A 27,384-nucleotide genomic window follows, 5' to 3' on the forward strand; every position below is an offset into this window, starting at 1 on the left:
TTCCCTCTCTTCCTTCTTCCCCAAGTCCTAGTCCAACTAGGGAAAGGGGGGAGTCCTACTCCTGGTAGGAGTAGGACTCCTCCTGCGCGCCTCCTCCTATGGCCGGCTGCACCCCCCTTGGCTCCTTTATATACGGGGGCAGGGGGCACCCCTAGACACACAAGTTGATCTCTAAGATCGTTCTCTTAGCCGTGTGCGGTGCCCCCTTCCACCATAGTCCTCGATAATATTGTAGTGGTGCTTAGGCGAAACCTTGCGACAGTAAAACATCAAGATCGTCACCACGTCGTCGTGCTGACGGAACTCTTCCCCGACACTTTGCTGGATTGGAGTCCGGGGATCGTCATCGAGCTGAACGTGTGCTAGAACTCGGAGGTGCCGTAGTTTCGGTGCTTGATCGGTCGGGCCGTGAAGACGTACGACTACATCAACCGCGTTGTCATAACGCTTCCGCTGTCGGTCTACGAGGGTACGTAGATCACACTCTCCCCTCTCGTTGCTATGTATCACCATTATCTTGCGTGTGCGTAGGATTTTTTTTGAAATTACTACGTTCCCCAATAGCTTGAACACCTCCATTAAATACGTTGGTATAGCCTGCGCAATGGCTTTGATCATCGTCTCCTTTCCAGCCAAGGACAATGTATCTCCCCATGCTATAATTCTCTTCAACAATTTGGACTGCAAGTTTTGAAACTTCCTACGAGACATGCGACCCTCCGGTGTAGGGAATCCCAAGTATTTATCCTCAAACAGATCTGTCACAATATTAAGAGCTGCACGCACTTTCTGTTGCTCCTCAATTGGACATGCATCACCAAATAAAGCGTTGCACTTTGCCGCATTAATACTCTGGCCCGTGGCCCTCTCATAAGCATGCGGGACCTGCTTCACATTCCTTGCTTGCTCCTCTTTGGCTTTGAAAAATAGTAGTGTGTCATCTGCAAAAAGTAGGTGGGACACGCCAGGAGCTCTGCGGCACACCTTTAGCGGGGTAAAATCACCATTTTCTTCCCCTTTCTTCAACAATGCAGATAGACCATCAGTAACTAATAAAAATAGGAACGGGGATAGAGGATCACCTTGCCGTAGCCCACGGGACGATGCAAACGAATCCAAGAGGGTACCATTAAATTTTACAGTGTATCTCACCGAGGTGACGCATGACATAATCCAGTTCACCCATCGGTGAGCAAAACCTATCTTTTGCATCATTCGCTCCAAGAAGATCTAGTCCACCCTGTCATATGCTTTAGACAAATAGAGTTTATATGCGCAAAAAAAATTTAGGGTCCTTCTCTTGCTATATGTAGTGAAAGTATTCAAAAGCAATTAAAGCGTTGTCTGTTACGAGGCGTCCAGGTACAAAGGCACTCTGCTCCGACGAAATAATCTCATCAAGAATAGGGCGGAGGCGGTTTACTAGACATTTGGCCACCACCTTGTAGATGACATTTCACAAGTTGATGGGCTGAACTCAGACAATCTCCCCGGGGTTGTCCACCTTGGGAATGAGTACTATGGCCGTGTCATTCACCCCCTCCGGCATAATTCCCGTTCGAAAGAACTCCTTCACGCCAACAATTAATTGCTCCCTCATCACCTCCCAGTTCCTTTGAAAGAATCGAGCAGGAAATCCATCTGGTCCCAGGGCCTTCAAGGGGCCAATCTGGAACAAGGTATCAGCAATCTCCTTGTCGGAAAAATCTATGCATAACCCAGCATTCATGCGATCAGTAACACGAGTGTTGATTAAATTAATAACCGGGTCCGGACAAATGGTCTCGTCCACAGAAAACAGCGCAGAGAAATAATCTAAGACCATCACCGCCATAGTTACATGATCACTATGGGTGGTTCCTGTAGCATCAAGTAGCTTCTTGATGCGATTCTTCCTAGCCCGCCATTTGGCCTTCCTGTGGAAGAATTGGGTATTACGGTCCCCTTCCTTCAACCACGCCACCCGCGATCATTGCATCCATATCATCTTTTCGTGGTACAAGAGCTCGTTCAAGCTATCTGTCGCCTCCCGTATTTCCTTCCTATCTGCATTCATGGACACAAGCTCCTCGAGCCATGAGCGAGACTTGTTAATCTCCTTAATGACATTGCCGAATTTTCTCTAGCTCCAGTCCTGCAGCTTCTTCATCAAATTACCCAAGCTAGAGGAAATATCACCAAGATTAAGCATAGAACCCAGATCTGTCCAAGTTTTCATAATTACCTCCGGGAGCGATGGCTCTCTTTCCCACATGACTTCATATTGCCAGAAGCTTGCATTGGTTCCTCTCGTGAGCACCGGAGCGGGATGGGAAGATGATCTGAACTAGGTGCCACCAGGTGGTCCACCTTAGCCTATTCAAACAAATCCCGCCATGCGTTGTTTGCAACCGCCCAGTCAAGGCGGACCTTGTCGTTTGCACGTTCAACACGCTTGTTATCATATGTGTAGGGTAGCCCTGCAAAACCAAGATCACCCAACCCACACACTTCAAGCACATCTCGAAAGTCAACCATCTGGCCTGCTGAGCGTGGCATTGCAGAAAAGTGCTCAAAACCCCACATGGCTTCATTAAAGTCGCCAATCACAGCCCACGGCATGGTGACTTGTCGGTGCAGACCACGGAGGATAGACCACATGCGATGGCGTTCCTCCGTGCGTGGCTCGCCATAGACGCAAGTGAGCCTCCAGGGCGGCTCACCCGCTAAACTCGTGACATACGCATCGATATATCTATCATTTATTGTTTTTAAAACCCACTCAACGACTCATGTCAGTACAAAGCAAGACCTCCACTAAGACCAACACTATCAAGACCATCAAAACCTCTCAAATCTAAGTGAGCTCGAAGCCTACTCATTTTATTCTTAGACTGTCTAGTCTCACAAAGAAAAACAATGCTAGGGAGTGAGTCTGAACAAGACTCAGAGGATCACGAACTGTCCGAGGGTTCCCTCCCCCTAGGCAGTTCCAACTTAGAATATTCATTGCTCCCGACGGGGCTCTATTGGCCCCGTCAGTTCATCGGCGGCCCCTGGGCCGACTACCTCCATAGTGTTTGATCCTTCCTTCATGTCCTGGTCTGCCATCTCGCCGCCAAGCTGGGCTTGCTGCCCATCCAGAGACCCCAATGTCTTGCACTTTTTTGGTCCTGTGACTTGATCACCAGTAGCAGCACGCTTGCCCAGTGTGGATGTATCATCAGAGAGCTCAACATCCGCCATTCTAACCTCATGCGAAAGAATACACATAGCCGGTATCATATCTGTCTTCCTCTGGTCCCAGATTGTCAACATTTGCAGTCGCGGGTTGATTCGCCCAGCAGCCACAGGACCCCCGTTGGGAGGCTTCGGGCGAGCAGCGTCCACGGAGGGAGCCCTTTGTGCGCCCCCACCAACCTCCGAGGTTACCTCGGCCACCAGCGGTTCCTTGCCCACATCTTGCATGGTCGACGACATGCCAACGACCAACAGCAACGACGGTTTGTACGTATTGCGATCCGGCGGCTTGCTCGGCTCCTTGGGCCGTCCCTGCGGAGCCCTAGATGGGTTTTTGTATGCAGACTTGTTCATTCCCTTGTGCCAAGGGTTAGGCCACATAGAATCCAATTTGGACACGGCAGGATCGTAGGGCCCCATGGGGTCGAGCAATCGATCAGCCTACGCAGCCGCAACAGTTCCGACGTCCAGCCCTAGCGTAGACGCGGAGGAGAGGCCACACACGGACGGCGCGGCGTCCGGCGGCGGCGGCGGCGAGGCTGTCACCTCCATATCGCCAAGGGCGAGAGACCCTAGCGAAAGGGCAGGAATCACAGGGCCCCATGGGGTCGAGCAATCGATCGGCGGACATGGCCGTAGCAGTTCCGACGTCCAGCCCTAGCGTAGACGCGGAGGAGAGGCCACGCACGGCTGGCGCGGCGTCCGGCGGTGGCGGCGGCGAGGCTGTCGCCTCCAGATCACCAAGGGCGTGAGACCCTAGCGAAAATAGTCGTACCTTTTTCCTTTTCCCGAAAGAATGCATGTATACGGGCATATGTAATGTCGTCCCTTAAATCATCCACAGACATCCGGACCGAGTCATTCGGACGTTTTATACACCGTTGTGCTGCAAACGTCCACGGACATGTTTGCATGTCGAAATTGTCACAGGTTGGAAACAGACATGCGGAAGGTTTGTGGCAGTCATGATATCTGCACGACCAATCAAAAGCCACCACATACCCCTCTCATCTTCATCCGTGCAAGGCGATTGATAAGGTCCTCTTTGATTTACATGATTTTCAAAACGTAGAGATAGGAAAATGCAATGCCCACTTGAATGCTATTTTTCCAATGGAACGTACTCCTTTCGTTTCTAAATATAAGCCTTTTTAAAGATTCTAGTATGAATTGGATATGAAACAAAATGAGTGAATTTACACTCTAAACTATGTCTATATACATTCGTATGTAGTCTGTATTGAAATATGTAAAAGGACTTATATTTAGAAACAGAGAGAGTAGTACACTTGACTTCATAGGAAAAATGTCTATAGGATTCAATCATATGAGCCAAATGACCAACATAAGAAAAAACCCTAAAGATTCTAAAGCTAAAAAACCCAATGCATTTCCTTTGAATCAAAGGAGCCCCAAATCTTCCAACTTGGCGGAAGGTTGTTTGGCTATTGCTAGCATTTGTCAGAAGGTTTTTTGGCCATTGCTAGCATTTGTCGAAAGGTTGTTTGGCTAGCATCTGGATTTGTCGGAAGCCTTGCTTATGTAACTGGCTATCTCGCAGAAGGCAGCGACTATTTTTTAAGTTAGAGCATCCCGGGCGCCTAAAACCTGCCTCATATGCTCGAGCGGGCCACCTGGTCACTGTCCGGTCACTAAATTTCAACCCAGTCGGGCTCTTCAACGGGCCTCAAACGTCCGGACTTACCGACACCCCTCATATCCAGCCCAAATATGGGGTCGCACGGGCACGCTCGCCACGTCGGACCTGACAGCCCGAACCCATCGCAAATTGCACCAAATCCACCCCGAAGACCTGCCAAATCCATTTGCTATCTCCTCTCTTCTTCCTCCTCCGCATCGTCCATCTCGCGGCTCCGCCATCATGTGCGCTCCGCAGCCATTCATAGCCTCTGCGCCGCCAGCTCTGGCGGAGCAGTCCTCTATCCCGTCCTCGCCGCGGGGGACGTCGTCGCCGGCCCGGACGCCACTTCGATACATCCGGCAACTCTTTGGCTCCGTCTTGCGCTTGATGTGTTCGATACATTGTCTGACCATATTTTTTGTGATTTTATTAGGAAAAACGATGGACTCCGTTGCTTTGTCGGACGAGGAGTATGGACCGACGGAGCTTGATTAAATGATTCAAGATGAGTTCTTTGATTCCTCTGATTTGGATGAATAAGTGGACATGATCATTCTCATGAGCATGCAAGGGGAAAGGGACCAGCAAGTGGAGCATATTGTCAACTTCAAGGGCTCAATCAAAAGGAGAAGAGCGATCAACTAGGATAAGGTGTCTGGAGCAAAGCTATTGCATAGGGACTACTTTGCTCCCAATCCTACTTTCCTGGATGATTCATGGTTTTGTCGTCGTTCTCGCATGCGGAAACCATTATTTTTGCGCATTGTGGAGGGAGTGGAGGCACACGACGGCTACTTCAAGCTCACAAGGGATTGCTACGGACAACTCTCTTTCTCTGCCAAGCAGAAGTGCGTGACTGCTCTGAGGATGCTTGCACTTGGTACTACTGCAGATGCCATTGGTTAGATAGTCAGGATGGTAGAGAGCACGTGTCTGAAGACTACTATCAAGTTTGCCCGCGCCAGGATGGAGGTGTTTGGACCTCAGAGAACCAAATGAGTAGGACACAGAGAAGTTGTTGGCTACTGGAGAGGCAAGGGGGTTTCCAGAAATGCTCGGATCAATTGATTGCATGCATTGGCAATGGAAAAACTGCCCCAAAGGTTTGAGGGGGAATGTATCAAGGTCACACCAAAGAGGCCACCATCATACTAGAAGCGGTGACATCACATGACTTATGGATTTGGCATGTTTTCTTTGAAATGATGGGTTCTCACAATGACATCAACATGCTTCAACGACCTCCGGTGTTCAGGAGGCTTTGCAATGAGGAATCACCACCGTGCAACTACACCATCAATGTCCGATAGTACAACACGGGATACTATCTTTGCCGATGATATCTATCCTCAGTGGGTGGCGTTTGTGAAGACCATATCCGAACCACATGGCAATTACAGAGCCACTTTGCAACAATGCAGGAAGCGGTTGGGAAGGATGTGGAGAGGGCATTTGTGTGCTTCAAGCTCGTTGGGAAATTGTGCGTAGCGCTGCATTGATATGGGAATCAGGAACGTTGTGGCAGCTGATGACATTTTGTGTTATTTTGCATAATATGATTGTCGAGGATGAGGATGATGGTGTAGCCCAAACCACTGATTTTGAAGCACCTGGAGAACAAGTTGAAATCATGGAAGATCAAGATGCAACTCAGATTATGAACTTTCTCCGTGTGCATCAGAATCTTCGAGATCATCAGGTACACACGCAACTACTCAATGATCTTGCGGAGGACATGTGGACCCACAATGGAGACCAAGGAGCTAATGTTTGAGTTGTGCACTTAAAATAAGTTTTATGTAAACACTATCTATGCTCGGTACCAACATTTGTTATTTACGTGCGACATTGGCTTTTATGATTGACGTGTATGAATTTGCATGGATTCGAGAGTCCGAATTTGAGATATGTGGATGTCGGGAGCGAAATATGAGGGGCCGTCCGGATGCATCCGCAGGTGTGCCTGGGCGCGTCCGCGAACTTATCGGGGGTCGGATTTGCCAAGTCCGGGTGTAGATACTCTTAATAGAGGCAGGCATATGAGATATAGGGTTGGATGATCGGCTCCCATATTTGTATGCGCCTACGCGTCCGCAAACGTCTAGTGAGTTCGATTTAAGCGACCATGTTGGAGATGCCCTTACTCTTCAGGTTTTGTTACACTGCGACACCCATAGGGTCAACACCAAGCCACACAAAAGTACAATTATAGGTTCTACCATAACTAGCCATGAAATGGTTTACAAACTTTTGGCTTCGTATATGGGTAATACAAGTCTCTTTTTTAAAGCCTCATGTCGATCTCTCCTATCTCCCTCCCACCTTTTCCTTATCTTGCTTAACACACCATCATGCATGACCCTATATTTCTCTCACTCCCCCTCTCAAAGTGAATGCTTCTGTTTGGGTTTTTCATTCAACTCCATCCAACAATGAACCATCATGAACGGCCTATTCTCAAGATGATGCTACAAAGTTCCAATCCCATGTAGCAAAAATCACACATGACTTAATGAAAGAAATGAAACACGCAAGAAAGAAGATGATCAACATGGAGGAGACAAAACTTACATGGCTATTGACTCAAATGCCACTTTGGTCCCTGTTCATCACTCAAGCATAATCAACACAAATACTTGTTCATGGACTCTTGGATGCGACCCATCTATGTTGGAAAAGCTCTTAGTGTAGTTGATATGGATTGAATGCGGTTCCATGTAGTGCATGTGCACTTGGTACCATGCATGGACTTCCCCCAATAATTCAAGCCCTTTTGATCGGTTTCATATATTGGATCTATAATCGTGTCCAATCAAGCTTGACACAACAAGGCATCTTCTTTGCTCGAGTAGGCATTTCGTCTCTTCATCACTTTCCTTTTTTGAGTGCCCGAGGATTGCCCAACATTAGACAAAGGCAAATTTTAACCATCATCTCCGAAATAGGAGGATCTTGCTCGTCATTGATCATTTGCACCATAATGAAACTGCCATACTAAACTAGGTCCAAAAAATGTTGGCAAAAATAACCCGCATATTTGCTTGAGGCATATCCTCAAACAGTGGGCATGTTTGTCGTTGAGCTTGCCAATGTCGTTCGCGATCGTTGGAGCTACGACGACTCATACGTCAGGTTTGGAGAGACAGTTTGGTCTTGTGCGCAGCCGTTCGGGACGCTCAGCCATTGCGAAGGCCCAAACGCCATTAGGCGTGGGCGTGGCGGGCACTATCGAAGTTGATGCGACGAACTTCAAGTCGATGACTTCCTTCATCGCAGCTGCCTTCTCAGCCTTCTCGCGATCGCGTTGGCCGACACACCGGTCCTTGCGATCGATGCTCTCCGCTTTCGCCGGTGAAACGGTCGGGACCCCCCACGGACTTGGCTGACCCAAGGTCCATGTCGGCGGGCAGGCGTCGGAGCGGGCGTCGGCGGCTAGTATGGCGGAGGAAGGCAGCGGCGCAAATGCGAAAAAGGAAGGGCTAGCACGGAAAGGGGGTCGATTTAGACAATTTGGAGGCATTTGAGGTGGATCCAATCTATGGCTCGAGATGGCCTAGTCTGTTTAAAGAACACTCTTGTGTCCGGGCATTGTCTGGTCTGTCCCACGCACAAGCAGGAAATGGATTCGGTTAGAAATGCTTAAAAAGTCATGCTGCGAGCTGCAGTTCAGAGCAGAGCGGGCAAAGCAAAGGCAGAGGCAGAGCCAGCCAGGAAGGAGGCCAGAACGGGAAAACCGCACCGAGTGGCACCAAAAATGCTCCATTTCTCCATCCCCCCCTTCGTCGTCCCGTTCCCCCACCCTTCTCTCTCTCCTCCACCTCGATCGTCCGTCCTTGGTCTCTCCCCCGTCTCCGTCCCCCCGTTCGTCTCCTCCGCTCCAACCAAAACCAAAGCGGCCACCCCCAGATTTGCACCCCGCCCCCCAGGGACACCCCGAATTCCCCGTTCCATCCCACCCCCGCGCCGCGCGCACCGCCCGGCCGGCCTCCCGAATTCCCACTCTCGCCCCAAATCTCCCGGAGGCACCGCCTCGGGCCGCGCGCGCGCGCGCTCTCCCTCCCCCATCCCTTCCTCCACCTCCCTCCCCACGCGCTCCCTCGCGATCGCATCGCGGCAGGCCGGACAAGCGGGACCCGACAAATCGCGCCGGGCGGGGGAATCTAGGGTTCCGCCGGCCGCCCGGCTCACGGCTCTGGCGCTGGCGGCCGGGCCCGCGCCTCCTAGGCCGGCGCGTCGGGGGATCTCGGGCCCCGCCGGCCAACCCTAGCGGGACGAGGCTAGGCGGCCATGGACGTGGACTCGCGCATGACGACGGAGTCGGACTCCGACTCCGACGCGACCACCGCCGCCGCGCTGGGCCGAGGCTCCGGGAGCGAGACCTCCTCCTCGTCCGCCCCGTCGACGCCCGGGACGCCCACGGCGGCTCCGGCCTCTCCGGCCGTGGCAGGATCGGGGCCGAGGCCGGCGCCAGGGTACACCGCGGTGAACGCGGTGATCGACAAGAAGGAGGACGGCCCGGGGTGCCGCTGCGGCCACACGCTCACGGCAGTGCCGGCTGTCGGGGAGGAGGGCTCGCCCGGCTACGTCGGGCCGCGGCTCATCCTCTTCGGCGGCGCAACCGCGCTAGAGGGCAACTCTGCAACGCCTCCCTCCTCAGCTGGCAGCGCTGGGATCCGTAATGCCTTTTATCCCGTGCCTTGTCATTTCTAATGGTCTCCCACTGTCGAACAGTGTCTGGTTTACAGACTTTGAGATTTCAGTTTGAAATGAAAATGAATTCCGGGCTTCAGGCCATTCACCGAGAAGTCATGCTATTTTGTGGGTGAAGTCGGCCTGAAAGCTAATTTTGAGTGGGTCTAGAAAGCTGAAATATGCTGAAATTCAGCTATTACTTCTATTCAGGAATTAGATTCGAGCTATTTTGATGAATTGGATTTGCTCAACTCAAATGCTGGATATAGTTACTGCTGGTTGGTAGGTTTTTAATACCAAATTGATTCCCTGCACTAGAATGCTCAATGCCGTTTCAGGTAGCACTAAAATTGAGTAGTAAAACAACTTTCTGAATAATCCCCTATCCCGTGGACAATTTTTCTTTCAACTCTACCATATAAAGTTGCCAAATGTTTATAGGATTATAGTTGGCTGGTTGGTTTGCAGGAACATTCTACTGTCTCCAATCATGTGCTATCTCTAGTTGTGCCTATTCTATGAAGATAGCAGGCGGAACCATTTTTTTTTATCTAAGCAAAATAGGAGCGTAATGAAACTTCTTCAAGATCTGTCACTGACATGAAGTTAGTGGCTTTCTCTTTTGAGTGCCAACTTGTGTAATCTTTTGGGAAGAATCATTTGAATCTTAAAATACAAGTTTAGTTGTTCCAGTGTCCAAATCATTCTCTGCAATGCAAAAGTAGATGATCTTATCTGGCGAGCAAATTCTCATCTTATTCCAGTCAAATACATAGGCGACTATCTCAACGGTCTCCTTGGTCGCAGGTCTTGCCGGTGCCACAGCAGATGTCCACTGTTACGATGTATTATCAAATAAGTGGAGCAGGTAGGGTATTCTATAAATGGTTTCCTGCTCTTTTTCTTTCTCTTTTTCAACATCTCATACTTGGGCTGCTACTTCAGTAAAGTCTTCACAACTCTTCTCTTCTAGGGTACCATGATAGTTCGATTTTTAGCACTCAAAAAATCAGCTAACCTGATCACAATACTACTTTGTCAGGCTTACTCCACTTGGTGAGCCTCCTTCACCAAGAGCTGCACATGTAGCAACCGCGGTTGGAACCATGGTTGTCATTCAGGTATATGTTTTTTTTTACTAATGGCGTGTCAATTTAGTGACCAGACTGGATTGTTCGAGATAACTAGTCTGCTATTAGTACTTGTTTTTACCGTTTAAAACACCCACAACCCTCCACTATTCCCAAGCTAATCTAACCAAGGTAACTGCAATATCATAATTGTTTAAAACCATGGGCTTCATTTTGTAAGGGGTTCTCTTTATTGCTTACAAGTCTTTATGGAGGTAAACCATTAAATATCTCGTCTTTCTTTCATCATTTCTTGCCATCCAGGGTGGAATTGGCCCAGCTGGTTTATCTGCGGAGGACCTTCATGTTCTAGATCTTACACAACAGAGACCACGATGGCACAGGTGATTATTCTTCTTCACTAATTTGATTTGAGAGTTTTATTTCTTCATTATCTCTCCTGAGGGTGGTATACTCTTTATAGAGTGGTGGTTCAAGGACCTGGTCCAGGTCCACGATATGGACATGTGATGGCCTTGGTTGGACAGAGGTTCTTGTTGACAATAGGTGGAAATGATGGTAGGCAATTGCTCCTTAAATATTTGTCAAGATTGAGATAAATATTCCTAGTATTTCCCTGAATGGTGTTGGTACTTGGGCGGTTTTCATTTGCTTAGGGAAGCGGCCTCTGGCGGATGTATGGGCTCTTGATACGGCTGCTAAGCCATATGAATGGAGGAAACTTGAACCAGAAGGTGAAGGACCACCACCATGCATGTAAGTGTGGCTAACAGAAATGAAAAATGCTTCATGTGGTAAAGTACATTGGTGAGCTACAAATAATGTATTAGTGACAGTGGCTTGACATATTATAACTTTTCCTGACAATACACCTATGTTGCTTCTAAATTACCATCTTGTACAACTTTACTCCATTGTTAAGCTATCTTTAATTAATATTTTGCTGCTATTTATTTTGTATGGTAATGGTACAGAGTAGCATGATGTGGCAAAGTTAACAACCCTATTGCCCATTCAGTTTGTTGTGATCCAACTTCTGCATTTAGGTCATATTCTTTTATATTATTTTACTGGAAGTAGAACTGGTTTTTATTTTCTTTCACTAAACATACACGTGGTATTGTTCTTCAGGTATGCCACTGCCAGTGCACGATCTGATGGTCTACTTTTACTCTGCGGTGGGAGGGATGGTAATAGTGTGGTAAGTGAAACAATTCTGACATAATCATATAATCCTCTGTTCCAAAATACACAACATTTTAAACATGGTATGATGGTCTAATTGATGCAATTTTGATAGTCTTTTTATGTGAATGTATAATTAAATTTAAAATAGAATTGGAATTGCGATTTTTTGTGACAAATGTAATAATATTATTCTTGTTTTACCAATCTCAGCAATCTTCATATATAGAATCACGAATAGCGAAAGTTACATATGACTGCAAGTTTTCTAGGACTATATCTATTTTGCAATGGAAGTAGTAGTATGTTTGAACCTCTTGCTGTAGCTAAGTTTATATAACTAAATGAAAAGGAAACATGGAATTAAATAATTGGGCATTTTGAGCGTTTCTAGTGAGGCAGCTGGTGCTTTCCATGATGTGGAATTTTCTTTGTTACTATGTTAATTATGCCACCTCGAAGTGATCATGGTTATGGGTGGCAAGTAGTTAATGCATATATGAGTAACATCCATCTGCCGAGTAGCAGCTGTCATGAGAGCATTATTTTCTGTTGGCTAGCTATCTATTCCTTGCAAGGCAAAGAAGACATTTTTATTGCTCAAATGATGCAAGTGATACAATTACCGTGAAGTAATGGCCTGAATTTCCAGATGTCTAATTACACTTGATTAGTAAAAGTAGCACATATTTCTGTTGCACCGCTTCTGTGTCTTTAATATCAGTATTAGGAGTGATGAATAGATCTTAGATCCCATATAGCTCATATTCTTAAGAATGTACCCTCCTTGTTAAACTATCAGCCACTATCAAGTGCATATGGTCTCGCGAAACATAGAGATGGGCGCTGGGAGTGGGCAATAGCCCCTGGTGTCTCTCCGTCACCAAGATACCAACATGCAGCTGTAAGACATTCATCCCTATTTTTTCTTAATAAAAATGTTATCCAGCGTGGTGTGTGTGTCTAATGCCTGTTCTTGTGTTTAGGTTTTCGTGAATGCACGTCTTCATGTGTCAGGAGGTGCTCTTGGAGGTGGTCGGATGGTAGAGGACTCCTCAAGTGTTGCAGGTTCCAATTTTGAAAATTTTGAAATTACCTTTGTTTTTCAATATCAGTTTAACAATCTGGGTATGAAACCATTCATTCTGACCTCATAGTTTGTGCTGATGACTGGCAGAATCTATAGGAAGTCGGTCTCTTTTAGTTTGTCTGAATGTTAGCATGTAAAATGTTAAAGATCCTTTTGTGGATTTCTAGTATTCATCTATACCAATATAAAAAGACCCAAAGGGGTAGATCCAATTAATCTCGGCCATCAAATCATATTAATCCAACGACCTAGACTGCTTTAATGTCGAGCGCTCAACACGTTTAGCGTGCAGTTAATTTCATACCAATTATAGTGCTAATCACATAATAACGCGCAAATAATATCCTACTTAATATCCGCATGCACTTAATATACTTCCAAATTAACGTGCATTGCACGTACACATTGACTAGTTGTCTAAAGAAGACCTGAACTATTGTAAGTACTTGAAAACTCCAGTACTTTCAGTATTATAATTTTGCAAATCATAACTTAAACATCACTTGCTAATTATGTCAATCTCTGTAAGATGTTTGAATAGCAAAACATTCCTGTAGTTCACTCTTGTCACCCATGGTTGCTGATATGAGCCAATTTTTCTGCCTCTTTTCCTAGCAGCCTAGCACAATTTTTCTGCCTCTTTTCCTAGCAGCCTAGCACTGAATTTATCTTTGGTCATTTAAAGTTATATCAGCATCAAAGTTAATTACTTTAGCCATGTACAAAAATTATGATGAGACTCCTGCAATTTTCATATAACTTCGTACCATTCTACCTGATTCCAGTGCTGGACACGGCTGCTGGAGTTTGGTGCGACACGAAGTCAGTTGTCACAACTCCCAGGACAGGAAGATATAGTGCGGATGCAGCAGGAGGTGATGCTGCTGTTGAACTTATGCGACGGTGTAGGCATGCAGCAGCTGCTGTTGGCGACTTAATATTCCTTTATGGAGGTTTACGGGGAGGTAAGCTGATAATTGTGCACAGAAACATGCATTTTCTTTCATGCAGTTCCATGAATCTGATCTCCCAAAGCTCCCCACTTTTGCTACTTGCTAGGTAAACTTGTTTGCTATCATTAATAATTCTATATATTGCAAATCAACCAAGACCTATCCATTTATCCCCACATTGCATTTCGTGCATGTGTGCTGAGCTTTGACTTTGCTGGTGCCATCACTTTACACATTCAGAGTCTACTTGTTTCATACTAATATTTGATTTGTGAGCACGTGACCTCACAACCTATGTTTTTGCTTAGATGAAATGCCATATATTATTTTCAATTCACCCTGATCAAATAAAATTAGTGTTCTCTGACATGTATGAACTTACTAAAGGTCCATCACGTGGTACTCCATGACGGACAATTACTTAACTTACAAATGTATATTGTTCACACCTTGGTTGTTTGGTACTTGTAGGATGATTGTATGTTCTATGTATGTGAATGACGTTTACGATATTAGCATCCGCCCCTGCTAGTTATCAAATTCATTGTATGGTTAACAGATGCCGTGGACTGGTTGTCCCCAGATGTAATGTCTAAATAAGTTGCCATTCATTTTGATTCCTCTTGCTATGTCATTTTTGTCTCATTTACTATCATTTAATGGGACATACACTACCAGTCCATTAGTTCTATCCTGAGCACATTAGGAATGACTGGCCACTACACTCTTTCTGTCGTACACATTCTTTGGGGTCTGAGGTTAATTTTGTTGATAGTTCACATTAGTACTGTTGTCATACTCCTTCATTCTTTTGTCTGAAGCACTTAAAAATATCTTCAATAATGTAGAATAATTTATATAGTTTTCAGTTGTTTAAAGTACATTCATATTTGCCTGTTCAGAATAATTGTCTGTATTTTTACTTTTATTTCGTAATGTTTAATGCTATCACATTTACCTATTTTGTGCTAACATCTTAGGACTACCAATGTAGGTGTATTGCTAGATGATCTTCTTGTGGCTGAAGATCTTGCTGCCGCAGAAACGACAACTGCTGCTAATCACGCAGCGGCAAGTTCAGCAGCTACTGACACACAAGCTGGAAAGGCACCTGGAAGATATGCTTACAATGATGAACGTACAAAACAGGCAGCTTCAGAATCAGCTCCAGATGGATCTGTAGTTCTTGGAACACCAGTTGCTCCTCCTCTTAATGGGGACATATATACTGATATTAGCCCTGAGAATGCCGTGCCGCAGGGACAGAGGTACACTCCATTTGTTTCATGAGTGTGTTCTGTGATCTTTCATTAGCAAGTTGGCATTTGTTTCCAAATTATTATTTTGATTTTTTTGTTCAAAATTAATTACATCACAGGAGATCAAGTAAAGGTGTTGATTACTTGGTCGAAGCATCAGCAGCAGAGGCAGAGGCAATTAGTGCTACTTTAGCTGCTGTAAAGGCTAGGCAGGTTAATGGTGAGGCAGAAGAGTTGTCTGACAAGGAGCAGTCTCCAGATTCTTCATCAAGCAACAAACATTCAAGCCTCATTAAACCAGACACTGCACTTTCAAATAACATGACACCTCCACCTGGTGTTCGGTTGCACCACAGAGCTGTGAGTACTGAATAGGCCATATGTTGCATTTTGTTGTATCATTTGTAGTCCATTTGTTTTATTTGGCAGTTTATTTTATATCAGGTCAGTGCACTGATACATTTGGCAGTGCTTGTTACCCGTGTAGCTAAAGCCACTTTTGCATCACGTCAGATGACATGCTCTTTTTTTTCTTCTGACAGGTGGTAGTGGCTGCGGAAACTGGAGGTGCCTTAGGTGGCATGGTCAGACAGCTTTCGATTGACCAGTTTGAAAACGAAGGAAGAAGGGTCAGCTATGGCACACCTGAGAATGCAACTGCTGCAAGGAAGTTGCTTGACCGCCAGATGTCCATTAATAGTATTCCTAAAAAGGTACCGTTTCATATCCAAAATATGGCCACATTTGAATCAAAGCTAATGTGTGTTCTCTGGTCTAAAGCTAGGCATCTATGTACAAAAACAAATAAATATCTGGTAGCTTATTTGCTATGGTAATGAGCCTTGGTGATGTAGAAGTTTTAGTTCTCAATGTAGGCATTGGCTGTGATACTTACCGTTCTTCATGTCATCTGTATATTCACTTCGTGTTCTGTTTGCTGCTATACATATCCAGGTGATTGCATCTCTGTTGAAACCTCGCGGCTGGAAGCCTCCCGTGCGAAGGCAGTTCTTCTTGGACTGCAATGAGATTGCAGATCTGTGTGATAGTGCTGAGAGAATATTTTCAAGTGAACCAAGTGTTTTGCAACTTAAAGCTCCCATTAAAATATTTGGTGATTTACATGGTCAATTTGGTGACCTTATGCGATTGTTTGATGAGTATGGTTCTCCTTCAACGGCTGGAGACATCGCGTAAGTTCTTGCTTTTGAGTGATAAAGATGTCACTTTTCTTAATTCTTTTTGCTAATAGCTATGGTGCTTTTCAATATGCCAAACACCAAGAGAAATTTTGATGCCATATCTAATATTACCTCTCTCTCATAAAGCTTGTCTTAGATTTGTCTAGATACAGATGTATCTAACACTAAAACGTGTCTAGATACATCTGTATCTAGACAAATGTAAGACAAGCTTTTTGGGACGGAGGGGGTATTTTTTCGGAAACACCATATCTGATATTTTTTTAGTGTACTAATCTCTAGAACTTCAACCCTGATTTAGAATTAGTTTTGTTCCCTGTTCGTTGTCTCTAATAAATATCGCTGTCCCTTGAATATACTCCCTCCGTTCCAAAATAGATGACTCAACTTTGTACTAACTTTAGTACAAAGTTGAGTCATCTATTTTGGAACGGAGGGAGTAGTAGTTTAGAGATGATATTTTGGAGGGGGTAGTTTAGTCATCTTCAGCTCGCTTATTGTCTTGTCTTAACCTGCAGGTACATTGATTATCTTTTCTTGGGTGATTATGTGGATCGTGGGCAGCACAGTTTAGAAACTATGTCCCTTCTTCTTGCTTTGAAGGTAGTAATCAGCAACTTTTAGACCTGTTCTTCTATGCCGTTTATTTAAATTGTAATATCTAAACAATTGTACATTTCAGGTTGAATATCCGCAAAACGTACATTTAATTCGTGGAAATCATGAGGCCGCTGACATTAACGCTTTATTTGGCTTCCGAATAGAGTGTATAGAGCGAATGGTAACTTTTTCTTTGTATACTGTATTTCGTCCAATATCACCTTTTATCTTTTCTTACATGTGTGTGTTCTTTGCTGAAAATATAGGGCGAAAGAGATGGCATCTGGACATGGCATCGTATGAATAGGCTATTTAACTGGCTTCCTTTGGCTGCACTCATAGAAAAGAAAATTATCTGTATGCATGGTGGCATCGGTCGCTCAATCAACCATGTAGAACAGATCGAGAATCTTCAGAGACCAATTACCATGGAAGCAGGCTCGGTTGTCCTCATGGATCTTCTATGGTCAGCATTTCAACAACTTACACTAATATTTACCCTTAGCCGGAGTGTTTTGTTGATCCATGATCTTGCTGGGATGCTTACAGGTCTGATCCAACAGAAAATGACAGCGTTGAAGGATTAAGACCAAATGCTCGGGGGCCTGGTCTTGTTACATTTGGGGTTAGTACTCCCTATTCCTTATATTGATGAATTCATCTCCCCTTTCCTTTGTCCCCTTTGATTTCTGAAGCTAACACGTGTTGTTGACACAGCCTGATCGTGTAATGGAGTTCTGTAACAACAACGACCTTCAATTAATTGTACGAGCACATGAGTGCGTGATGGATGGCTTTGAGCGCTTTGCTCAAGGCCACCTGATCACTCTTTTCTCAGCAACAAATTATTGCGGTGAGAATATGATTTAACAATATTTGGTCTCACTCTCTTGGCTCAGTTTGTGATAGATTTGCATGGTATGTACACAGGTACTGCAAACAATGCTGGTGCAATCTTAGTTTTGGGTAGAGATCTTGTAGTTGTTCCAAAACTAATTCATCCTTTGCCTCCTGCAATCACATCACCTGAGACCTCACCAGATCAGATCGAAGATACATGGATGCAGGTAAAACACTATTTTGTTGGAAAGACATTTCTTTATTTGAACTAGCCAGATTGCTTTGGTCCATGTGTTGACTATGTTATACATTAAATGGCATTCAGGAGCTGAATGCAAATAGGCCAGCAACTCCAACCAGGGGCCGTCCCCAAGCAGTGGCAAATGATCGAGGTGCTCTTGCCTGGATATAGTAGCTTCATCAGACATTGGTTAATATGATCCATCTGAAGTCTTACTCAGCGGAATCTTGCCCCTTCTCTGCACAAGAAAATGATTTATGTTTGAGAGACTGGTTTTAGCTCACAGCCATGCCAAAATAGAATCATCTACAAGAAAGTGGAAGTTACTACAAAGATGAGGAATATAACTTCATCTAGGTCAGCGCTAATTACGAGCTCTCCAAGCTGTTTCCCTAGCATGAGAAGTATGGCATATCAACTCAGAGGTTCTCTGAAGAGCCGCTGAGGCTTCACTTGTATATACCCAGCTTGCCGGTGGATATAATGGGGTGTATGTGTTTTTTTGCTTCCAATTGGAATGGCAAAAGGAAATAGTGTTATTGTACTAGGTATTCTTTCTGTTCCCTTTTGGGGGTGGGGGTCTAGGGTTCTGATTTTGCAAAGGTGTTGTTGAGTTGCCACAGGGACTGGATCGTGGTCTAGTCGTGTATAATAGCTCTGCCTGCTACTTTTGTCCCGGCATGCCCACTGTAATTTCAGCCTGCCGCTGATGTGTACAATTTTTGTGTTTGAAGTTTTGGCCGTTGAACGGAGGTCGTGATTTGATTTATTGGAGGCAAAAAGGGTGTTACTTCGTTGTTTTGGATGTGTACGGAAAACTCCCTCTATAATAGTGATCTAAACGCTCTTGTATTAGTTTACGGAGGGAGTACCTTTTACTGAATGCTTGTTGTGGTGATCTGGAATGGGAATCTGCTACCCTGAGCACCGTGCTGGAGAATTTGGTTCATGTATTGAGAGGCGGCTGCTATGTGGACCCAACAGGTTACGAGGTCTTATGTCCGTCATGTATACATACGAGTCTTCAATGACTGCGTCAAGTACGCACCATTTGATGGGTTTACACTTGAGAACCATTCTCACTTGTGTACATACGGGTCTCCAGTGACTGCGCCAAGTACACGACACTTGGCTCATGTACTAAGAGGATGCCATATGGGCCCCAGCTTGTTACGAAGTTGACTCCAATCGTATACATGCGAGTCTATCATGATCACGCCAAGTATGCAACATTTGGCTCCTGTACTGAGAGGTTCACATATCTAGGCCCTAGAAGGCTGAAGCTACACAGCGTAGGTGCGACTGACCCGAGAAATCGGGTAAAAAACATCACTCTCACTTCTGTCATGAATAATCTTGCCATAGGTTGTCCAAAGAATATCATATACAAGTGTTTGAGCGGGGTGTGGGTGCCCTTCTAGGACTAATTTCTGAGACATTGTCATGTATTTTCATCACCCCCCTAAAGCGTGAGCACATGTGTGACAATATGGCATTTTTCGTTATGGATGTGTTCCTATCACTTTTTTTTTCATCTGGCCCCTTTTTCACGGACGCATGTTTTTCTTGTATACTGGTAGTGGTTTGTTTTTATGTGGAAAATTGGACTTGGGTTCATAGGTTCACTAGTAGTATATCTCTCCCAATAACAACAGCACAAAAATATAAGCATAGGTATGTGTATGACAAATAATAAATCTGGTGCCATGATATTATATAGACAATACGTCGATGAATCTATTGACCAACGTCTGTCTGCAAACTTCTATAGCTACTACACCATTCAACCGGGATCCCTCCGCATATCAGGTCCTATCTAATAAAATAGAGCATTGCATTAAGGAACATGACATATAATTAACAATATATCCCCCTCACCTCTAGCTCATAACCGAGACAACGGGTCAACAATATTATTATCCTTAGTGGCCCAAATACAATTATAAGCTTTTTTTTCTCTTACTGTCACCGAGGTACTTCCCTTACCAAGATTTGCCACATCTAATGTGCACCACTCCCACTATTTCATCTGAACCAAGGGGTTAGACTAATGATTCGAAGAAGAAAATATGCATCGATAAGACATATAAAATACTGCATATAATCTGATCATAAAGTAATAATTAATCACACAACAAAAGTAACCGCTAGAATTATAACATATATCACAATCATGTTACGAAGCTCATGTGATTTTTGTATTGAAAAATGAGGGGAGAGATTGCTACTTAGCCAGTTCTACAAACTCATAGTCCAGTGGGTGATGTCTCAAACTTATCTATAATTTTAGTTATGTTCATGCTACTTTTATATCATTTCGGCACAGTTTTATACCAACTTTTTGGACTAACCTATTAATTCAGTGCCTAGTGCCAGTTGCTATTTTTCATGATTTTGGACTTTCAAAAAATCACCACTTTCGAGGATGATTTTTTTGGAAAAATATTTCTAGAAGTTTAATCGAGGAGCTAAAGGGATTAGAGACCAGCAGAGGGGGTATCTATGGGCCCCACATGCCCCTGGCTCGCGGTCTAGGGCAGGGCAATGAGGTGGGGGTGCATGGGCCCCACAGGGCGCCCCTAAAACACCTCTTTCTTCTGCCGCCTTTATATTTTCCCGGAACCTCCCATAAGATTTATTAAGGATTTTTCATGCTACCGTCACCTCCTGTTCCACGACGATCCAATCTGGAGGCCTTTCCCGTTACTCCATCGGAGGGGGAATTCATCGTCGGAGCCATCTTCATTGCCCGTGTTGCCACCATGTCCATGTGTGAGTAGTCCCCCTTGGACTATGAGTCGATAACAATATCTAGATGGCATCCTCTCTCCTTTGTTCGTCAACAAATATCACATGAGCTTCCTAATATGATTGTGATCCATCTGATGTTATTAATGGTGTGTTTGTTGCGTGTGTTGAATTAGCACTTTATGATTAGATTTATATATGTTTTTTTTGGATTCATATGAGCTCCTTGTTGCATGATTTATAGATATATATGCTCTCTGATCTATTAGTCTTTGCAATAGTCGTGTTTAGATTAATGATTTCCAAGAGGGAGTGTGTACGCTAATTAGGTTTAACCTTGCAAGTATATGCTTCCTCCGTTCCATAAGGTAGTGCATATAGATTTTTTGAAAAGTCAAACCTCACAAAGTTTGACCATGTTTGTGGAGAAAAACATTTACATCTAGAATGCCAAACATATATCATTAGATTCATTGTAAGATGTAGTTTCATATTTCGTATATTTGGTATTGTGGATATAAATAATTTTCTCTATAAACTTGGTCAAAATTTGCAATGTTTGACTTTCTAAAAAGTATATACGCACTACATTATGGAATGGAGGGAGTATCTCAATGACAGAAAGAAAAAAATATCTTGTATTGTGCTATTGCCATCAATGATAAAAAAGATAGTTGTGCAGCTGTCTTGGTGATGAATTGGTGGTAAAGACAATATATTATCAACGTTATGTCACCTTGCTTAATGTGATGCTCCGCTTTTACTTAATGCTTTCCGAAGCAAAGGCTGAAAATTTTACTAAACTATTTTCGGAGGAAAAGAAACTGGCAGCCAGAAGTGGGGGCCAGAGGGGATATTGGGGAACGTAGTAATTCAAAAAATTTCCTACGATCACGCAAGATCTAACTAGGAGATGCATAGCAACGAGAGGGGAGAGTGTGTCCACGTACCCTCGTAGACCGAAAGCGGAAGCGTTTAGTAACATGGTTGATGTAGTCGAACGTCTTCACGATCCAACCGATCCAAGTACCGAACGTACGACACCTTCGTGTTCAGCACACGTTTAGCACGATGACGTCCCTCGAGCTCTTGATCCAGTTGAGGACGAGGGAGAGTTTCGTCAGCACGACGCCATGGCGACGGTGATGATGAAGTTACCGACGCAGGGCTTCACCTAAGCACTACGACGATATGACCGAGGTGTTAAACTATGGAGGGGGGCACCGCACATGGCTAAGAGATTGTCTGTTGTGCCTTTGGGGTGCCCCCGCCTTCGTATATAAAGGGGAGGGGGGAGGAGGAGGTGGCCGGCCAAGCGGGGCGCGCCATGGGGGGGAGTCCTACTTGGACTCCTAGTCCAAGTAGGATTCAACCCCCCTTCCTTCCTTCCACCGAAGAGGAAAATGGGAAAGGGGAGAGAGGGAGAAGGAAAGAGGGGGGCCTCCCCCCTCCCCTAGTCCAATTCGGTTTGGGTAAGAGGGGGGGCGCGCGCCTCCCCACGTGGCCTTCCTTCTCTCCTCCAATATGGCCCAATAGGCCCAATACTTCCTCCCGGGGGGTTCCGGTAACTCCTCGGTACTCCGGTAAAATATCTGAATCACTCGGAACCATTCCGATGTCCGAATATAACCTTCCAATATATGAATCTTTACCTCTCGACCATTTAGAGACTCCTTGTCATGTCCGTGATCTCATCCGGGACTCCAACAAACTTCGGTCATCAAATCACATAACTCATAATACAAATCATCATCGAACGTTAAGCGCGCGGACCCTACAGGTTCGAGAACTATGTAGACATGACTGAGACACATCTCCGGTCAATAACCAATAGCAGAACCTGGATGATCATATTGGCTCCTACATATTCTACGAAGATCTTTATCGGTCAAACCGCATAACGACATACGTCATTCCCTTTGTCATCCGTATGTTACTTGCCCGATATTTGATCGTCGATATCATCATACCTAGTTCAATCTCGTTACCGGCAAGTCTCTTTACTCGTTCCATAATGCATCATTCCATAACTAACTCATTAGTCACATTCCTATGAAGACACATTTCTTCGATTTGGGTTCGAGCTTATCAGGTTGAAGCTTTTTCACATAAGCATCACAGCCCCAAACTTTAAGAAACGACAACTTAGGTTTCTTGCCAAACCATAGTTCATATGGTGTCGTCTCAACGGATTTAGATGGTGCCCTATGTAACGTGAATGTAGTCGTCTCAAAAGCATAACCCCAAAACAATAGCGGTAAATCAGTAAGAGACATCATAGATCGCACCATACCTAATAAAGTACGGTTATGATGTTCGGACACACCATTACGCTGTGGTGTTCCAGGTGGCGTGAGTTGCGGAACTATTCCACATTGTTTCAAATGAAGACTAAAATCATAACTCAAATATTCACCTCCACGATCAGATCGTAGAAACTTTATTTTCTTGTTACGATGATTTTCCACTTCACTCTGAAATTCTTTGAACTTTTCAAATGTTTCAGACTTATGTTTCATTAAGTAGATATACCCATATATGTTCAAATCATCTGTGAAGGTTAGAAAATAACGATACCCGCCGCGAGCCTCAACACTTATCAGACCGCATACATTAGTATGTATTATTTCCAGTAAGTCAGTTGCTCGCTCCATTGTTCCAGAGAAAGGAGTCTTAGTCATCTTGCACATGAGGAATGGTTCGCAAGCATCAAGTGATTCATAATCAAGTGATTCCAAAAGCCCATCAGTATGGAGTTTCTTCATGCGCTTTACACCAATATGACCTAAACGGCAGTGCCACAAATAAGTTGCACTATCATTATTAACTTTGCATCTTTTGGCTTCAATATTATGAATATGTGTATCACTACAATCGAGATTCAACAAAAATAGACCACTCATCAAGGGTGCATGACCATAAAAGATATTACTCATATAACTAGAACAACCATTATTCTCCGATCTAAATGAATAACTGTCTCGCATTAAACAAGAACCATATATAATGTTCATGCTCAACGCTGGCACCAAATAACAATTATTTAGGTCTAAAACTAATCCCGACAGTAGATGTAGAGGTAGCGTGCCAGCGACGATCACATCGACTTTGGAACCATTTCCCACACGCATCGTCACCTCGTCCTTAGCCAATCTCCGTTTAATCCGTAGCCCCTGTTTCGAGTTGCAAATATGAGCAACAAAACCAGTATCAAATACCCAGGCGCTACTACGAGCATTAGTAAGGTACACATCAATAACATGTATATCAAATATACCTTTCACTTTGCCATCCTTCTTATCCACCAAATACTTGGGGTAGTTCCGCTTCCAGTGACCAGTTCCTTTGCAATAGAAGCACTTAGTCTCAGGCTTAGATCCAGACTTGGGCTTCTTCCCTTGAGCAGCAACTGGCTTGCTGTTCTTCTTGAAGTTCCCCTTCTTCCCTTTGCCTTTTTTCTTGAAAATAGTGGTCTTGTTAACCATCAACACTTGATGCTCCTTCTTGATTTCTACCTCCGCAGCCTTTAGCATTACGAAGAGCTCGGGAATTGTCTTTTCCATACCTTGCATATTATTGTTCATCACGAAGCCTTTACAGCTTGGTGGCAGTGATTGAAGAACTCTGTGAATGACACTATCATCAGGAAGATTAAATCCCAGCTGAGTCAAGTGGTTGTGGTACCCAGACATTCTGAGTATGTGTTCACTGACAGAACTATTCTCCTCCATTTTACAGCTATAGAATTTGTTGGAGACTTCATATCTGTCAACTCGGGCATTTGCTTGAAATATTAACTTCAACTCCTGGAACATCTCATATGCTCCATGATGTTCAAAACGTCTTTGAAGTCCCGATTCTAAGCCATATAGCATGGCACTCTGAACTATCGAGTAGTCATTAACTTTGCTCTACCAGACGTTCATAACCTCCGAAGTTGCTCCTGCAGCGGGTCTTGCACCTAGCGGTGCTTCCAGGACATAATTCTTCTGTGCAACAATGAGGATAATCCTCAACTTACGGACACAGTCCGTGTAGTTGCTACCATCATCTTTCAACTTAGCTTTCTCTAGGAACACATTAAAATTCAAGGAAAGGGTAGCACATGCCATTGATCTACAACAACATAGACATGCAAATACTATCAAGTACTAAGTTCATGATAAATTAAAGTTCAATTAATCATATTACTTAAGAACTTCCACTTAGATAGACATCCCTCTAGTCATCTAAATGATCACGTGATCCATATCAACTAAACCATGTCCGATCATCACGTGAGATGGAGTAGTTTTCAATGGTGAACATCACTATGTTGATTGATACGTCTCCAACGTATCTATAATTTTTGATTGCTCCATGCTACTTTATCTACTGTTTTGGACTATATTGGGCTTTATTATCCACTTTTATATTATTTTTGGGACTAACCTATTAACCGGAGGCCCAGCCCAGATTTGCTGTTTTATGCCTATTTCAGTATTTCGAGGAAAAGGAATATCAGACGGAGTCAAAACGGAACGAAATCAACTGGAGAAGTTATTTTTGGAAGGAAACCCACCTGATGGACTTGGACCCCATGTCAAAAGAGCCACGAGGCGGTCACGAGGGTGGAGGGCGCTGTTGGGGAACGTTGCAGAAAACAAAAATTTTCCTACTCGTTTCACCAAGATCATCTAGGAGTTCATCTAGCAACGAGTCATTGGATGCATCTACGTACCTTGTAGATCGCGAGCAGAAGCGTTCAAAGAACGGGGATGATGTAGTCGAACACGACGTGATTCGAATCACCGATGACCAGCGCCGAACGGACGGCACCTCCGCGTTCAACACACGTACGGAACAGCCACGTCTCCTCTTCTTGATCCAGCAAGGGAGGGAGGAGAGGTTGAGGGAGATGGCACCAGCAGCAGCACGACGGCGTGGTGTTGATGGAGCTGCAGTACTCCGGCAGAGCTTCGCTAAGCACTATGGAGGTTGAGGAGGTGTTGGGGAGGGAGAAGGAGGCAACCAAAGGCCGAGGCGTTCAGGTATGAAGTCCCTCCTCTCCCCCACTATATATAGGGGTGCCAAGGGGGGGTGGTGCGCAGCCTAGGAGATCCAATCTCCTATGGCCGGCGGCCAAGGGGAGGTTTCCCTCCCCCCCAAGGCACCTAGGAGGTGCCTTACCCTCCTAGGACTCTTGTCCCCTTAAACCCTAGCCGCATGGGCCTATGTGGGGCTGGTGCCCTTGGCCCACTAGGCCAAGGCGCACCCCCTTACAGCCCATGTGGCCCCCCGGGGCAGGTGGACCCACCCGGTGGACCCCCGGGACCCTTCCGGTGGTCCCGGTACAATACCGATAACCCCGAAACTTGTCCCGATGCCCGAAACAGGACTTCCCATATATAAATCTTTACCTCCGGACCATTCCGGAACTCCTCGTGACGTCCGGGATCTCATCCGGGACTCCGAACAACATTCGGGTTACTGCATATACATATCCCTACAACCCTAGCGTAACCGAACCTTAAGTGTGTAGACCCTACGGGTTCGGGAAACAAGCAGACATGACCGAGACGACTCTTCGGTCAATAACCAACAGCGGGATCTGGATACCCATGTTGGCTCCCACATGCTCCACGATGATCTCATCGGATGAACCACGATGTCGAGGATTCAATCAACCCCGTACGCTATTCCCTTTGTCTATCGATATGTTACTTGCCCGAGATTCGATCGTCGGTATCCCAATACCTCGTTCAATCTCGTTACCGGCAAGTCACTTTACTCGTACCGTAATGCATGATCCCGTGACCAGACACTTGGTCACTCTGAGCTCATCATGATGATGCATTACCGAGTGGGCCCAGTGATACCTCTCCGTCATACGGAGTGACAAATCCCAGTCTTGATCCATGTCACCCAACAGACACTTTCGGAGATACCCGTAGTCTACCTTTATAGTCACCCAGTTACGTTGTGACGTTTGGCATACCCAAAGCACTCCTACAGTATCCGGGAGTTACACGATCTCATGGTCTAAGGAAAAGATACTTGACATTAGAAAACTCTAGCAAACGAACTATACGATCTTGTGCTATGTTTAGGATTGGGTCTTGTCCATCACATCATTCTCCTAATGATGTGATCTCGTTATCAATGACATCCAGTGTCCATAGTCAGGAAATCATGACTATCTGTTGATCAACGAGCTAGTCAACTAGAGGCTCACTAGGGACATGTTGATGTCTGTTATTCACACATGTATTACGATTTCCAGATAACACAATTATAGCATGAATAAATACAATTATCATGAACAAGGAAATATAATAATAATGCTTTTATTATTGCCTCTAGGGCATATTTCCAATAGTCTCCCACTTGCACTAGAGTCAATAATCTAGTTACATTGTGATGAATCGAACACCCATGGAATTCTGGTGTTGATCATGTTTTGCTCTAGGGAGAGGTTTAGTCAACGGATCTGCTACATTCAGGTCCGTATGTACTTTACAAATCTCTATGTCTCCATCTTGAACATTTTCACGAATGGAGTTGAAGCGACGCTTGATGTGCCTTGTCTTCTTGTGAAACCTGGGCTCCTTGGCAAGTGCAATAGCTCCAGTGTTGTCACAGA

At 44.9% G+C, this 27,384-nt stretch overlaps 1 protein-coding gene across 1 annotated transcript; it reads left to right on the plus strand.

Annotated features, from left to right (window-relative positions):
• Positions 1-8,661: 8,661 nt before the first annotated feature.
• LOC119303010 (serine/threonine-protein phosphatase BSL2 homolog) lies at positions 8,662-18,815 on the plus strand. The gene is made up of 21 exons (XM_037580088.1): positions 8,662-9,536; positions 10,361-10,421; positions 10,596-10,674; positions 10,948-11,027; positions 11,108-11,202; positions 11,301-11,400; positions 11,776-11,845; positions 12,632-12,733; positions 12,816-12,897; positions 13,705-13,884; positions 14,867-15,140; positions 15,251-15,491; positions 15,674-15,844; positions 16,086-16,324; positions 16,852-16,936; positions 17,016-17,114; positions 17,200-17,399; positions 17,483-17,558; positions 17,651-17,786; positions 17,864-18,000; positions 18,099-18,815. Exons 1-21 carry the CDS (start codon positions 9,149-9,151, stop codon positions 18,183-18,185), a joined length of 2,982 nt encoding a protein of 993 aa, XP_037435985.1. The 5' UTR covers positions 8,662-9,148; the 3' UTR covers positions 18,186-18,815.
• The last annotated feature ends 8,569 nt before the right edge of the window (positions 18,816-27,384 follow it).

The sequence above is a fragment of the Triticum dicoccoides genome, chromosome 5A, assembly GCF_002162155.2.
Source record: "Triticum dicoccoides isolate Atlit2015 ecotype Zavitan chromosome 5A, WEW_v2.0, whole genome shotgun sequence".
Taxonomy (NCBI): domain Eukaryota; kingdom Viridiplantae; phylum Streptophyta; class Magnoliopsida; order Poales; family Poaceae; genus Triticum; species Triticum dicoccoides.

Excerpts from the sequence above, each read along its gene's own strand:
- LOC119303010 (XM_037580088.1), top strand. The coding sequence starts at position 9,149 with ATGGACGTGGACTCGCGCATGACGACGGAGTCGGACTCCGACTCCGAC. Across the intron at positions 17,115-17,199 it reads TAGAGTGTATAGAGCGAATG|GGCGAAAGAGATGGCATCTG; the intron begins GTAACTTTTTCT and ends CTGAAAATATAG. Across the intron at positions 18,001-18,098 it reads TCGAAGATACATGGATGCAG|GAGCTGAATGCAAATAGGCC; the intron begins GTAAAACACTAT and ends AATGGCATTCAG.